General features: G+C 54.3%; 1 protein-coding gene across 2 annotated transcripts in view; it reads left to right on the top strand.

The window, feature by feature from the left end:
- Positions 1–14,782: 14,782 nt before the first annotated feature.
- The window catches only part of XPR1 (xenotropic and polytropic retrovirus receptor 1), a 107,633-nt gene continuing 106,019 nt past the window's right edge, over positions 14,783–16,396 (top strand). Inside the window, exon 1 of one of the 2 annotated variants that reach the window (XM_068199390.1) lies at positions 14,783–15,008. In XM_068199390.1, the coding sequence (XP_068055491.1) occupies positions 14,940–15,008 (69 nt within the window). In that variant the 5' untranslated portion in view covers positions 14,783–14,939. The remainder of the gene's footprint in view (positions 15,009–16,396) is intronic. The other variant, XM_068199389.1, reaches the window with a different exon arrangement.

The raw sequence follows: 16,396 nt of genomic DNA, 5'->3' as shown, positions 1-16,396 counted from the left end.
TACCGGCCGGGATCCGCCCGGGACACAGCGCCCTGTGTCAGCCGGGATCCCCCGGGACACAGCGCCCGGTGTCAGCTGGGATCCCCCGGGACACAGCGCCCGGTACCGGCCGGGATCCGCCCGGGACACAGCGCCCGGTGTCAGCCGGGATCCCCCGGGACACAGCGCCCGGTGTCAGCTGGGATCCCCCGGGACACAGCGCCCGGTACCGGCCGGGATCCGCCCGGGACACAGCGCCCGGTGTCAGCCGGGATGCGCCCGGGACACAGCGCCCGGTGTCAGCCGGGATCCCCCGGAAGACAGCGCCCGGTGTCAGCCGGGATCCCCCGGGACACAGCGCCCGGTACCGGGCGGGATCCCCCGGAAGACAGCACCCGGTACCGGTCGGGATCCCCCGGGACACAGCGCCCGGTACCGGTCGGGATCCCCCGGGACACAGCACCCGGTACCGGTCGGGATCTCCCGGGACACAGCGCCCGGTACCGGCCGGGATCCCCCGGAAGACAGCACCCGGTACCGGTCGGGATCCCCCGGGACACGATGTCCGGGATCCTCCCGGATGAAGCCGGTACACGATGTCCGGTGTCAGCCGGGCTCCTCCCGGATGCGGTGCCGGGTTCCCGGGGGTCACCCTGCCCTGCCCTGCCCTGCCCTGCCCGGGGGTCCCAGCCAAGAGCCATCCCAAAGGCGGTTTATATTTATCCCGGCATCTGCTTCGGGCGGAAAGTTTCCCTCTCCGGGCGCAGCTGTCGAGTCCCATCTCCCTCCTTCCTCCACCCCCGGCGAGCGGCAGCCCCGAGTCCCCCGCGAGCCCTTGGCCGGCCCGCAGCCCCCGGGCCGCTCCGTGCTGTGGGGGGCTGAGAGCTGGGGTCTCGGTTTTGGGGTCCCTGTGTCACCCCGAGGCACGGGGTGATGGATGAGGATGAAGGTGCTTCCCGCATGTGCCGCGGTCCCTCCATGTGGCATCTCGCAGCCACATCCGACTCACCCACAGAACAGAAAATATCCTGAGCTGGAAGGGGCACACAAAGATCATCGAGTCCCCCCCTTGGCCCTGCACACAACAGCCCCAAGAGTCACACCATGTTCCCGAGAGTGTTGTTCAAATGTTTCTTGAGCTCTGTCAGCCTTGATGCTGTGGTCACCTCCCTGTGGAGCCTGTTCGGTGCCCAACCACCCTCGGGGTGAGGAACCTTTCTCTAATATTCAGCCTAACCCTCCCCTGACACAGCTCCATGCCATTCCCTCAGGGCCTGTCACTGTGATGCTCCAGCTTGCTGCTTGGCTGTGCTGGGGATTTTTCCACCTCTTAGAAAAGCCTCTGGCACCCAGTGAGGCTGTGAAGAGAGTAAGAGGAGAAAAGCCAGCCTTTTCCATCCAGCAGCCTGTGAGCAATGCATGCACCCCCTTTTCCATCCATTTTCCAGAGGAAAATGCTGGAGCTGTAGAAAAAAAAAGACATTGCATGAGAGGCAGGAATAGTCTGGCTTTTATGCTCTTGCTGTCTTAATAGCCTTGCTGGGTGCTGGAGGCTTTTCTTAGGGGGAAAAAAGCCCCAGAATTACACATATACACACATATATACACATATATATGTGTATATATATGTATACATATAATTATACATATATACACATATATATGTGTGTATATATATATGTGACAAACACCCAGCCTGGTAAACAGACTGCAGTATTAATTTATAATAAATAAATATTATAAACATTATAATATTATATAGATATTACTATATGTAGTATAGTAATAGATATATATAATATATATTACAACTAGTATATATTATATATATTACACCTAGTATATATAATATATGTTATATAGTATTAGTATATATTATAATAGATATTAAATAATATATATCTCTAATTAAATATTTATTTATAATTAAAATAATTTCAAAATTATTATAAAATTATCAATAATAATTTTAAACGAAAATATTATAATATATTATTATAAAACTTATTATAAAATATTATAGTATAATAAAAACCTTAATTTATGTAAAGATTTTAATTTTTTTTTTTTATTACTCGTGCTCCCACCGCTGCCCAGCAGCCCTGTTCGGCTCAGGCAGCCGGCCGGGCTGGCAGCGCGGAAGGCGCTTTGGAGAGCTCGGGAAAAGTCCTCGCAGAAAATAAGGCGCAGCGCACAGCCTCCGCACGCTCTCCGGCGCATCTCCATGGTGAGAGAGGGTGCCTGCCTCCCGGGTGTCTTCCCTAGAGCGCTGGCAGCTCTCTTTCACTTTTTCTTGCCTTTTTATTCTTTAATTTTGTTTGTAAGGAGGGACCGCATGGAGGGTCTGATGCTTCCTCCCAGCCCGTCGCTCCGGCAGCCGTGGGAGCAGGTTTGGGGCAAGGCGCCCGTGGAGGTTTCGGGAGCCTGGCACTGTGGAAAAGATGAGTTTGGGGATGCTGGTCGATGCTAATGTCGATGTGGTTGCTGGTTCCCAGCAGCCTGGGACAGAGCAGGATGGGAGCCCAGCCCTTCTGCTGGATGCACCAAGCCGCCCTGCAAACACGAGGTGATGCAGGGCTGGGAGAGCCCCCAGTCAGCCCAGTATGAGTCAAATTCAGCCCATTCCCCCAGCCCTGGGCTGCAGAGCACACAAACCCAGAAGCATTACAAGCACCAAGGAGTGAAAAAAATCAGGCGGGGGCCTTGCACGGGCTGTGTGTGTGGGTCTGCCCCAGGGTCCCATGCTGGGATAGCAAAGACACAATAACAGGCTGTGACCAGCAGTGCCAAGCAGGGAAAAAATATCCCTGCATAATTATCATATCCATCCTGCTGGTCAGCCTGGAGACCTGTCATTGTCCCTGTGCAGAGGGCAGAGGCCACCACACACACCAAGCCTGAAAGCTACATCTGAAAGGATCCCTGCCAGCTAAGCTATGATTACTTTTTTTTTTTTCCCCACAACAAAAGGAGAATGAGGCAATTAGGAGCTGGTTCATTTGTAGACTTGCCTTTTACAGCGGGAGACACCTGCCTTTGGAGGAGGAGCAGGCTGGGGATGTGTGTGGCTCCCGAGGGTGAGTGGCACGGGGAGCCAGTGGCAGTCCCCTGCTATGGCACAGCCTCCAGCACACATCTGATTCTTTGTCAAGGCTGACCTAAAACAGAGACATTTCTTTATTCTTTAGCTTTAGACAGAACTAAAGAATAAAGCAGGAATTTATTAGGAGGCCTCAATGGGCAGCACAAGAGCCCAGCCAGGGCTGCACCCAAAATAAACCAAAATGGTCACAAAATGCACGACCGCTCACGGGGTCTCTCACTTTTGTAAGTTCTGCTCCATTTCCATATTGGAGTTCATTGTCCAATTCCAGCTTTAGCCCATGAAGTCCCATCCTGCTTGTTTTTCTCTCTTCAGCCCACATTGTTTGTCCTCTTGGGCCTGAAATTTGGGTCATTTGTCCTTGGGTCCCCAGCTAGAGAAGGAATTGTTTTGTCTCCCTACTCTGTGAAGAGAGCTCACCATCCCCTAACATGAAGCTCAGAAATACACACTAAGGCAGCACAGAATCTGAAAAATATAAAAGCTAAACCCTGAGGCATCACATCAACCTGGCATAGCTGCTCCTGTGGTTAATAAATGTCCCCTCTTGTCCCCTGAGCTCCTCCAGGCTACCCATTGCATATGTTCTCCTCCTGCCACTCTTCTTTTCTTTGTCTCCCTCATCTTTTTTTGGGTGATTTGATCTCTGCACCAATGTCCCAGGGGGAGAACCCTCCTCTCCATCGTGCCTCCCACCATCCTCCTGCCAGGGCATAGAAGGGACCAAGAGGGACTCACTCCTGACTGAGCCTTTGCCAAACATCCCTGTAGGGCACCACCAAGCCCTGTCAAAGCCAAGCAACCCCACGCCTTGACTGCATATGGAGCCTGGAGCTGCGTGGGTGGCAGCTGCCTGCCAAAGCCATTTCTTGGCAGAACATGAGGTTAATGCCTCAGAACTTTTTGCCTGGCCCTCAAGCTGACAAAGTCCTCACTGTGAGAACCCAAGCTGTGCTGCCAGTTTCGGGCAGGCAGCACTCGGGTGCGATGCTTGGGGCTTCATGCTTTACCCCACCTTCTCTTCTATGCTGCTACCACCTCTTGTAGCAGCATGGAACAGAACCTCTGCTCTGTGTCCTGCACCCAGAAGGTCCTTGCCTTGCTCTGGTGGCTCCCCAGATCCCACATGCCTCGTGCAGAAAGCAGACCCCAGAGCACAGAGCTCTGCATTGGGCAGAGCCACCCTCCTTCCCTGATTGGAGCACAGGGGCACTGGCGTGGGGCTCAGGCTCACAGGGCACGGTGTGCCTGTGATTTCCTTTAGGAATATTGATTTTTGACATGTATTGCTACACATGTCACAGCACCTGGCTCACCTTCACCCCTGCAGTGGGAGAGGGAGGAGGGGAGACAACCACTCAGCGCTGCCCGTCTCCTCTGCACGCTCACTGCTTTAGCAGAGAGATAAAAAACCCTGCTCATTCTTCCCCCTGTGTGTCCCCTCTCAGCAAGGCACAGCAAATGCACACCCTAATCAGTGTTCTTGGGAACCAATACCTGCTGTAGCAGCCAGGACCCCACAGTGTGGCCCTGATTTCCATGAAATGGAAATGGAGTCACAGGCAACACGAATGCAAGATTCAATACTGGCTGGGGAAGAGGTTGAACAAAGAACTGAGGTCTCTGCCCTGGCATTAGCCAGGCCTCCCTCTCATGCATCACCTCCAAAGAGTCTGGCTCTGTTGCACATTTTCCCTGCATTTGTTAAAGCAGCAGGGCCATTTGTTTGTGTATAATAAAGTGAGTCTGGGAGAAAAAATGTGCAATTAGCACATCCATCATATAGGTTTTTTTAGATATCAATGAAACATCGATCCCCTCCTTCCATAAATTCCTGCGCCGTGCTGAATACAAATCAGTAGCAATGCATAACCCCCCTCAGACGACCATCAATCTGCCTTCTCCTGGCATAACATTAAACCTCTGAAACACCGATGGAAAAACTCCTCTGGCAGGTGCTGAGCACTGATCCCCAAGCATGCCCCAAGCCCTGCTGGGCTGACATCAGCACCAATGTGGTTGCAACACAGAAACTGGCCAGAGGTGCAAAGGTTGCAGCTGGAGCTGTGCAAATAGCAAATCTTTCCATGGACAGAGGTATCTCAGCACTGAGTCTTTTTGGTTTGGGGCAGCCAGATAAAATGTTATGTGCATTCTCTTTTCTAAATGGAAATTAAAAGGAGAAATTTTGGGTTGGTTGACCTAGAGTGTTTTGTTTGATGTGAAGCAAACACAAAAACATTTCTTTTTGTTTCATCTTATTCAGCCTCCTGCTTCGTCTATCCTATTTCCCATCTTTTTTTTTTTTTTTTCTCTTTTTTTTTCCCCAGCAGGAAAATCTGGCTGTTTGACCTGGAGAAAAGGAGGGTCAGAGACCTTATTGCTCTCTATTACTCCCTATGAAGAGGTTGTGGCCAGGTGGAAATCAGACTGGTTGCAAGAGACAGGATGAGAGGAAATGGCCTCAAGCCACACTAGGAGAGGTTCAGGTTAGACATTAGGAAAAGTTTTTCAGGAAAAGGGTTGTCAAATGCTGGAATAGGCTGCCCAGGGCTGTAGTGAGGTCACCACACAACGACCACAGCAGAGCCCTTAGCTGTGAAACAAACCCCACATTGTTGTTTACTGAAAAGAGAGAAAGAAAAAGTCACTCCTTGTGCGTGGGGTTTTTCACCAGGATAATGATGAAATTTAGCTCAATTTGGATGTTTCAGTTGCCCAGAAATTGTGTGGAGAAGACAGAGCTGAGGTGTTCAGCAGGAAAGCCTAGCTGAATTTGGGCTGCCACTTCCACACTGCCCTGCCTCTTGCCAGCTCCCGCTCGGCTCACACTGAGTGAGTAATGCCTTTATTTGTCACTGCCCTGTCACTGCAAGACTGTGGATGTCCCTCATTTGCCTCTCCATCTCCCCAGGCAGGGTTCTCTGCATCCCTCGCGTACCCAGCTCCCAAATTCCCTGGCAGCTCGCTGGCCCCTGTGGCTGCTGGCACTGCAGTGCTGAGCTGCCTGGAGCACACCAAACACCCCCCAGGCAGGAGATCGGGTCTGTGGTGTTGGAAAGAAGCGCCCAGCAGTGATCCTGCCGGGATGCTGTCCCCACCTGCACCCCACCTTGGGCTTATCCGGGGACACCAGGAGGGTTTCTCCCCAGTGAGTGCTTGGAGCTGCTGTTCATCCCTGCAGAGCCCCTGGACAATCCCCTGTCCTCTGTCTTCTCCACGGAGATGAACACCACCATAGATGAGCTCTGCTTACATCCTGCATCCCTCCCCAAACCCTCCTTGCTGGGGGTTACCCCCCATCCTACATTCTTCCCTGGAACCCTCCCTGAGTGAGCACTGCCTGTGGGTGACCCCTGGGGCAGGGATGCAGCTCTGGAAAAGCTGCTTCTGGTGCCGGCTCAGCTCTCCTGCAGCGTGCAGAGATGGAAGGGAATGCCTGTAATTGCAGCTGTCAGGAGTAACAATCACAGTGCTGCTGTTATAAATGGCTCCAGCCTGACTTTTACTTACAGGTTTCCCTCACGTGGTGCCACGAGTCACACAAGATAAAACCCGCACCACAGAAAAGCAATTGCGCCTTCCGACTCTGTGGAGGGGGATTTGTGCCTTGTTTTGGCTGTAAAATAGAGCAGGCATGGTGTGTTGGGGAGTTTTCTTTTCATGAACAGGACGGGACTGCTGGGGGATGTTCTTTGAGTTTTATTTGCAGCATCAGCCTCATTACAGGGTTGAGACAATGGAAAGATGGTAAAAGCTCACGTACAGCTAGCAGTAGCTAAAGGTTTCTTTGCTACAGAGCATTTAAAAAACGTTCTAGCCAATAGCATATTGCTAAAGCTTACAGACAGTTGTTTTAGCCAGTTTCTAAAAGCACACGTACACCTGCTTCACACAAGGCTTGCTTGTCTTCTTTCTACTAACAATACACAATACACTAGTTCTGAGTTTTCTATTCTTCCTATTTCTAAAGCCTACTTTTCCCAGCTTTCTAAAAATCTTCTTACCTTTACTATTTCCCACAGCACGGCCTGGGCTGCAGGTCAGCGTGTCCTGGTGGGGCAGGCTGGGGTGGCTCAGAGGAAGGGGACACCCAGTGTCCCCTCCGTGTCACCCTGCAGGGGCTGAGCCCAGGTGTCAGAGCCCCTGCCCATTCAGTGGTCCCTGTAAGCCAGGGAAGGGTTTTAGGCTAATTCCTGCCAGACTTGTAAAAATTGTGATGATGTCTGGGGACAGAGAGGATCTGCCGGGCACGGGGGTCTCAGGCTGCGAGGGTGACCCCTGCCAAATCTGCTGGCATTGCTTGGAGGCCCTGAGAAATGCCAGGGGGTCCCACATTGGTGTGGTTTGTCCCAGGGCTAATTCCTATGGTGAGGACAAAGCCAGGCTGTGTCTGGCCCACGGCTGCCATCGGAGACCAGAGATCCCAGCAGAGCATGGAGCTCCCAGCATGGACTCATCCAGAGCTGGGATGAGAACCCACCTGATGTGCTGCCCTCTCTCTCTGCCCTGATGGCACAAGGACCTCTGGGACACATTCCCCACTTGCTTTAATGATTCTTTCTGATCTGACATCTGTCCTGAGGCTGCAGGACCTGGAGCTGCATGCTATGGTACGTGTGGATGGTTCACACTCAGCCCTGGTGCATAAGGGAATGATCCTGAGGTATGTGGTTCCTTCTCCAGGCCAAATGAGACCCTCCAGGGAGGAACAGCCAACCTAATGCTGTCCCAGGAGATGTCCCAGCTGACTGGAGCACAATGTCTGGCACCTGCAACCCACTGGGGACATCAGCAGGAGCTGAGACCCTAAGGATTCTCTTGACTCAGGACTCAAGCTAGGCAGGGTCAAGCCAGGTTTGGCAGGAGCAGCTGTTCTTTCCCTAAAACCACAGGATTATTCAGGTTGGAAAAACCTCTAAGACCACTGAGTCCAGCCTTTAACTCAGGACTGCCTTGTTCACCACAGAACATGTTCCTAAGCATCACAACCACATTTTTTTTGAACACTTCTAGGTACCTGGATTCTACCTGCCCTGGTTTGCCTGTTCCAGTGCTTGAGCACCATGTCAGTAAAGAAATTTTTCTTAATATCCAATCTAAATCTCCTCTGGAGCAACCTGAGGCCGTTTCCTCCAGTCCTGTCACAGAGGAGAAGAGATTTACTCCCACCTGGCTATAACCTCTGACCACAGCCCTTGCAAATAGGAAGCCTGTGGCCTTTTGTGCACTTTGATAAGGTCCAGAGGTTGTTAAAAAGCCCACAAAGTTATGTCAGGATTTCCAAAAACTCCTAGGAGGTCCAGCCAGCTTTAGAAGTCTGCCACAGCTATTACCACACACCTCAAGCTCTCTGGCACTCAGTTTTTGTTGCCATTATTGACATGCTGGATAAGGGACACAAGTTTAGTGCAGAGAGTTGCAGTGACACATCCTCCAGCATGTACCAGCTCATGGTGTCACACATGGGCATGGGCTGCTCTTCCCAGCAGGACCTCTCACATGGCATGATGCCAGTCCTTGACTGTGTCACAGGGGTGGCACAGGAAAGAGGAGTTCCCCCAGATTTTTAGTTGTGCTTGTGGCAGCTTGGTGCCTGCAGCATCGATGCACCAAGAAGTGCCAATATCTCGTGTTTCCAGCACAGCCTGCTGTGACTGTGGTGTGACTGTGGCATTGGCTGTGTGACCCAGCAGCAGCAGCTCCATGGATGCTGTTTCTTGTCCCAGGTCACCTCCCTTCCTGCTGTTTGGTGGGTTTCCTTCACTCCCCTCATGTGATGCATTCCCCTGGGAAAGGGCCAGCGGTCAGGGAGGCAGGGGTGTGTTTAACAAGGCAGGTGAGATTGGTGAAAACAGGACAGGAACGGTCCCAAGGCCACCTGGCACTATACCAGCCCCTGTCCCCTGGAAAACATCCCAAAGGGATAAGGGTCTGTGCTGCCCCAGAGCACGGTGGGGCAATCTATGGACACGGTGAGGTGCAGGGGGTACAGGCTCCCTTCAGCTTCAGTGGGGGATTTAGTAGTGCAGCAGTCCCAAAGCTGGATCAGGGAGGTTGGAGGTGCTGCCCAGGCTCTCCTGGAAGCAGCCCAGGCAGCCCCGGGGTTGAAGGAAGCAGCTCTTATTTCTTCTCTAATTTTAGACCTTTTCAGTGTGTTCAGCTTTCTTAACCACTGGTCAGCTGCTGTCTTCTCACACAAAGCAAGCGTGCATAAATTAAAGCAGGCACATATATGTGGGTTGGAAAGCATCCAGGAGCAATCACTTACACACCAGGGAAGGGCGTGAAACCCCCCATCTGCTGCCGGCCTGAGGCAGCACAGCGAGTCCCCAGCCCAGCCAGCGCCGGCACAGCTCCCAGGGGCTCATCCCTCTGCGGCGCGGGGGCTCGCTGCGCTCCGGGAAGCCCCACGGCAGGGGCACTGAACCTCCGGGGAGGATGGGTGATTTCAGACTCCCTGGCCGGGTTTCCAGGCAGGGTGCTGCGGAGGGGACACGTGTGAGCCGCCCGGAGCTGCCGCCCGCCCGTGGCCGGGAGTCAGCCGGGAAAGGTCACCCGGTGCAGAGGCAGCTCTGCTCCCAGCGCAGGGCACACTCCTGGGAAAAGGGAGCTGCTTCTTTCCCCCTCTGTCTGCAAACCTGAGTGTTCCAGCAGCAACCAAACCTGCAGATGGGCTTCCAGTCAGGCGATGTTGTTGCCCCACGTTGGGACTTTTAACCTCAGGTGTGTAGGCACTGGATGAGCCATGCATGGGAAAAATCCTGTCTTGATGAGATGCAAGCTCAGCAGGGCATGGTTACTGCCCACAGACGCATGTCTGCACGAGCTGCCTTATCCATGTTGGGAATTTCGAGTCCTGAATCCACATCTGAGATGGACTCAAGTCCCAAAGGATCAAATTCAGCCAGTGGGTAAATTGACCCTGCTGCATCTGAGGTGGAGGAAGGCACAGCCCCTCCTGGCAGGTCTCACCCTGAAACATCATCTTACCCACCTTGGAAAATCTGCAGGAGCTGCCAAGGCAGTGTGTGGAAGAAGATGGATGAATACCAACATCCCTGCCACTGGAATCCGGTCAATCCACTGCATTATTATGTCCTGGAAGCCACTGTTTCTCCTGGCTTTAAAGAACTTCCTGCAGGCAGCTAAGCTGGCTGCATAAACACCCTGACATCTCCCAGTGGATTGGGCTGCTCCCCGTCTGACCTTGTGCACTGCCTCTTCCCTGGAGCCTGGGACCTCCCAGCTCCTGGTGCTCATCATCACACCCTCATGCTCCAGGGAGAGGAAATATGAGAAAAATCAATAGCTCCAGCTCAGGCTGCCGGGCGATTTGTGCATTTTTACACTGGGAAATCTGATATATCGACCCTGTTCCTCAAGACAGCCATCGGTGGAGCTGGTAATGGGGAGGGCTCGGGGCTGGAGGTGCCCAAGGCCAGGGCTGATGCTCTATTGATCCTGGAAGTCAGGGCAGCCTCTCTTGGTGTGATTTACTCAATTCCCGTGTTGTTCCACACCAAGCTTGCTCCCAACTTGCTTTTACATCTGTATTTACTTATTCCCAGTCTTCCTTGCCAAGCAGTGGCAGTGAAGCCTCTGGGTCATTCATCCCTCTGGAGTGGGAATCCCCACATGGGTGGGGCAGGGTAGGGCAGGGCAGGGCAGGGCAATGAAGGATGCAAAGAGCAGCCTTTGCCTATCCTGATGCCTCCCCTGCCTCTGCACCAAGGCTGGGACGTGCTGCTGCTCCCAAAACCCTGGGACTGGGCATTATTTCTTCTGTTTTTAGTGGAGAGTTGACTTTATCTTCCCAGATCCCACTGATGTTGAATGACAAGGGAATTTAGGGAATTTTGTAAATCACACCAATCCCCCTGACCCCACGGTCCAGGCTCAGCAAATCCCGCTCTGCTCATGAGGCCAGGGAAGGTTGTGCTCTTAAAACATTTCCTCCCATGCCAAACTGAACCCCTAAATATCCAGGCATCTTAAAATCCTTTTGCCTGGGGAGAAGGTAGGAGGAGGTCCATGGGTTTCCTGCATTGTCTCCTGTGATGGAAAACCCTCCTCTTTGTGATTTTATGAATGTCAGTAAAGCAAATTTTCCCTCGGGAAGACTCTTTTTTCTAAAGCCTTTTTTGAAGACTCCTTTTCCCCAGTGATGCAGAAGCTTTAAAAGTATAATTATATATTTTAAAAAAATCCCACCATGCTATTTATAAATTATTCTATATGCTCCCAACAAAGCAAGTGCCAGACTGCACTGGCGGAAAGCCCACTCCTTGCTTGGTTTTAAAATGCAAATAACATTGCTTCTATGATTTTTTTTTCCCTAACTACAACAGCATGGGGGAAATCACAATGCAAACTCTTTCCTGGAAAAAAAAGAGAGAGAGAGATGAGGAAAATGTGGCAGCCTTGCGCAAGGGAGGTATGGGGAGTGAGATCCAGACCTAAGGTACAGAGACTGGGACCCAAGCTTGGGCTGTGGGGACAGAGATCCAGACCCAAGACTAGGATTTTTGGGACCAGCATTCCCCCTGAGTGCTGCCTGGATTCCCCCTGCCTGCCCTCCACCAGCCGTGGGCAGAAGGCAGTAGAGGCAGGGAATAGTGGTGGCCTTTTCTCTTTCATTTAAGGCTTCTCCTTGCCCTCTCTCCCTTCCTGCATTCCTCCCCCACGCCTGGATGTGCAGAGCTGCGAGTTTTGAAACCTTTAGAGGAGTTGGAAAGCCCCAAGTCCCAGCAGAGCAGTGAAACACGAGGATGCTAAGTGTGGTCCCAAGGGGTGTCTGATAACGGGAGGCAGGGATTTGCCAGTCAGATATTTGAATGGAGCTGTTTCTACTGGGCAATGGTGAGCAAAGAACCCAGCCTCTGCTCTGCCTCCCCTGTTACCATCTGTCTTCGTTTAATGATAAAAAAATAGCACTTATTGATATAAAATAAATAAAGGGGAGGGGGGGGAATCACTGGTTATTTTCCATCACGAAATTTGCCAGCTGTCGTATCAGAAAACATTAATTTATTATACACCCCAGTACGTATTCCAGGCAATGCCCCCCGCCAATAACAAAGAGAATATTTATTTCTTAATCCTCTTTCCCGCCCCCCCTGCTGCAAATTATCTCCGGGAGCCCGACAGCATTCAAAGGGCCGGGGCTGTGACATCGCAGCTCCTGGCGGCTGGAGCAGGCTCAGCCCGGGGGTGATGTTATCGGGCACAGCGATGCGTGCCAAGGTGAGGCACTGAAAAGCCGCTGACCTGCGAAATGTAAGTCAAGCTGTGCCAGCCGTGCGGGGCCAGCGCCGGGCAGGCTTGCTGAGCGCGGAGCGTCGCGCCAAGGGCACGACAGCTCTGCTCGTTAAAGGGTTCGCTGCAAACTTAATTAAGAGATGGTATCAGCGAGCGCCAGGCCAATCTCAGCCCTCGCAAATCACGGATCCCCGGGCCTGCCACAGGACCCCCATAAATCTGTGCAGCAAACGAGCTCTGCGGGTGTCAGGGGGAGGGATGCTCCCGCAGCTGCTGCTGGGGAGGGACCTTGTGGTGTCCAGGGGATGGGATCGGCCCTGCGAGGGTGGGAAAAAGCTGAAAACTGCCACACCAAAGGTTGGGAGGCTTGAAGGAAAGCAAATTAATCCCAAATGAGGTAAACCCCAAAAATAAGCAGCTGGGGAGGGGCAGGGTTAGGGCCACTGAGAATCTTTGGGATAATCAAGGGTTGCAGCCACCTTCCGAGTGGCTCCAGTTTGGTCCCTCAGGCCATGATCCAGTGGGTACCAAATCCCCAGCCCCAGGGGTGTCTGTTCCAGGGCAGACATGGCCCTGTGCAGGTGGGTTTGCTCCAAGAGCTGCCCTGGAGTCCCTGCTCCCCCTGCCCCAGCCCAGCACTGATAGGCACTACAAGGGCAAAGGCGGTGGAGATCATGCAACTTTTGGAAAATTTTCCCTTTCCCCTCCACCCCTTTCATTTCCCCTCTTATGTTTCTTTCCCTTTTCTGCTGGTCTTTTGTGGCCTGTCAGACCAGCTTCCCTCCTCCCTCAATCCTTACACTTATTCTTTCCTGCACTTTCTCCGACTCTTTTCCCCATCTTCATCCCTGTTCTCTGTGTTTCCTTTCCTTGATCCCTCCCCATCCTGCAACTTCTTTTCCCCCATGCGCAGTACTCTCCCTGCTACACTTCTCCCTTCCCACACCCTTCCTATTTCACCTCATTTCCACCCCATTCCCTTTCCATCACATCCCATCCACATCCCACCATATGCCAATCTCACCCCATCCTACTCCCTTCCCAATCCCATTCTCATCCCATCCCATTCCCTTCCCATCTCATCCCCATCCCCACTCTCATACCCATCCCATTCCCATTCCCTTTCCCATCCCCATCCTGTCCCACCCCTATTCCCATCCCCATTCACATTCCCATTCTCATCCCCATTCCCATTCCTGTTCCCATCCCCATTCCCATTCCCGTTCCTATTCCCGTCCCCATTCCCATTCCCGTTCCTGTCCCCATTCCATTCCCCTCCCCCTCCCCGTCCCCATCCTATTCCCGTTCTCATCCCTGTCCCCATTCCCATTCCCGTTCCTGTCCCCTTTCCCATCCCCCTCCCCATTCCCATTCCCATTCCCATTCCCATCCCCATCCCCATTCCCATCCCATCCCCATTCCCATTCCCATCCCATTCCCATTCCCATCCCCATTCCCATCCCCATTCCTGTTCCCATCCCCTTTCCCATTCCCGTTCCTATTCCCGTCCCCATTCCCATTCCCGTCCCCATTCCCATTCCCGTTCCTGTCCCCATTCCATTCCCCTCCCCATCCCCATCCCCATCCCCATTCCCATTCCCATTCCCATCCCCATCCCCATCCCCATTCCCCTCCCCATCCCCATCCCCATCCCCATCCCCATCCCCATTCCCATTCCCATCCCCCTCCCCATTCCCATTCCCATTCCCATTCCCATTCCCATCCCCATTCCCATCCCTCTCCCCATTCCCATTCCCATTCCCATTCCCGTTCCCATTCCCATTCCCATCCCCATTCCCATCCCCATTCCCATTCCCATTTCCCCATTCCCGTTCCCGTTCCCATTCCCATCCCCATTCCCATCCCCATTCCCATTCCCATTTCCCCATTCCCGTTCCCGTTCCCGTCCCCATCTCTCCCCGGACAGCCCCGCACTCCCGGGGGCTGTCCCGGCCATCCCGGGGGTCGCGGGTGACGCTCCCGCGCCCCGAACCCGACCCCAAACGCGCGCGAGACGCGGCGCCCCCCGGCGGCGAGCGCGGGAACGGCGCCCCCTCGCGGGGCGGTGCCGGGGCGGATCCGGGGCGGTGCCGGGGCGGTGCCGGGGCGGATCCGGGGCGGTGCCGGGGCGGTGCCGGGGCGGTGCCGGGGCGATGCCGGGGCGGATCCGGGGCGGTGCCGGGGCGGAGCCGGGGCGAAGCCGGGCGGGGGCCCCGCCCCGGGGCGGCGGTGCGGCGGTGCCGAGGGCGGGCGGGCCCGGGGCGGCGCCGGGCGCAGGCCCCGCCCCGCGGCGGTGGGCGGGCGGCGGTGCCGGGGACGCGCGGTGCCGGTGCCGGTTGGCTGCGGGCGGTGACGGCGGGAGGCGGCGGCGAACATGGCGGCGGCGGCGGCCGAGGAGGCGGCGGCAGCGGCGGGGCGGCGCTGAGGAGGCCCGAGGCGGGCCGAGGAGTGGCGGGGCGGGCGGGCGGGGGCCCATGTGCGGTGGCGGCGGACCCCCCCCGCCCCCCACTACCGACGCCCGTTCGCAGCCAGGCGCCGCCGAGGCGGCTCTGCGGGCGCGGAGCGAGCGCGGCCCCGGCCCGCCGGCGGCGGCAGGATGAAGTTCGCCGAGCACCTCGCGGCGCACATCACCCCCGAGTGGCGGAAGCAGTACATCCAGTATGAGGTACGGCCCCGGCCCCGGGCAGGGCTGCGGGCACCGGCCCCGGCCCCCCGCGCCTCCCGGTGCCCGCCGTGCCGCGGGGCGGTGCGGATGGAGAGGCGGCGTGTGTGTGTCCGCCGCGGCGGGGAGGCTGCGGCGCCGGGCACCGCTCGGCTGTCCGGTTCGTTAATTAAGGAATTAATTGCCGCCTGTAAGCTCTTGCCGGGGGACAGAGGTCGGGGCACACGCTCGGCACCGGGCACCCCCAGCCCCGGCGGGGGTTCAGCACCAGCGCCGGTTCCCGGAGGAGCGGTGACTTTGAGAGCTCCCGGCCTCCCAAGGGCGATCCCGCTGGGCTGGGCAGCTCCCGGCGCCCTCCCTGCCCTGCCGGGGGCCGCCGGCACCGCTCTGGGCTCCCCCGAGCCCCCCAGTGCAGGGCTCCAAACCCCCATCAACTCCCCGAGCCCCCCAAAACAAGGGAGGCAGCAAACCCCCATTGACTCCCGTTTTATGATGGTTTTTAAGTAAGGCTCTGCAGCTCGCTGTTTCACACTCCAGTCGGGGCGTTTATGAGCACTGTTTGCACCAAGTTCTGCTGCATTAATCGTGAATTATCTGCAGAACACAGCTTTTTCGGGCTTTATCACGCCTGCCTGCTAAAGGTCATGCTGATTGCTTCGTTTCAGATTTATCACACCGATTCTGGGCTCGGTTGGAGCTGGACGGAGCTGGAGGTGGTTATTTGCAGTAAAACCATTTCCTATTTCAGTGTCAGCAGTAAAAGTGGCAGGTGCCAGCAATGTCTTTTCCACAAGTAATAATTAAATCTAGACAACGGCAAGCTGATTATAGGACAGCCGTGATCACCAAAACTTCTTGACTGCTTGACTCGCTTAAAACCACGCAACATTTGTTATTGTTTGAGGGCCTGTATTTTCTCCCTAGGACTATAATAGCAATTCATTTATGCTATCTGTATTAATCTGTCTGCATTTGCAAGGAAAGCCACATTTATCTTAGCTTGCTTTGTTATAATGTCGAGCTTGAGAAGTTTATATCTACCCTTTTCACTCTTCCTTTGTTTTCCTTTACCTGACTGCAGAGGAGCGGATGTTTCAATAAAAACTGCAGTTGGATTTGACTTTACAACGATATTGTGATCTCCTTGAATTATGTGGAGAGCTAGATGGCCAGATAATGCCATCAGTCTTTGAGGAGGAGGAAAACCATTGTCTTGATAAAATAAAGGGCCAGCTTAGTTCTGCATCGTGTCTCTACTGGGTTATCCCTGTGAGAGTTGTCTTCTCTTCCTGAAAACAGAAAACTTGGATGTCTTCCTAAGAGCAGCTTTGGAAGTGTGTTGGAGAGGAAGGCGAGGGGGAAATAAAAGGGTGAAAGATCTGGCTGCACGC

This window comes from Anomalospiza imberbis, chromosome 9, assembly GCF_031753505.1.
Source record: "Anomalospiza imberbis isolate Cuckoo-Finch-1a 21T00152 chromosome 9, ASM3175350v1, whole genome shotgun sequence".
NCBI lineage: Eukaryota > Metazoa > Chordata > Aves > Passeriformes > Viduidae > Anomalospiza > Anomalospiza imberbis.
Note: the sequence above shows the minus strand (reverse complement) of the source record. Positions and strands in the feature narration are given on the sequence as shown.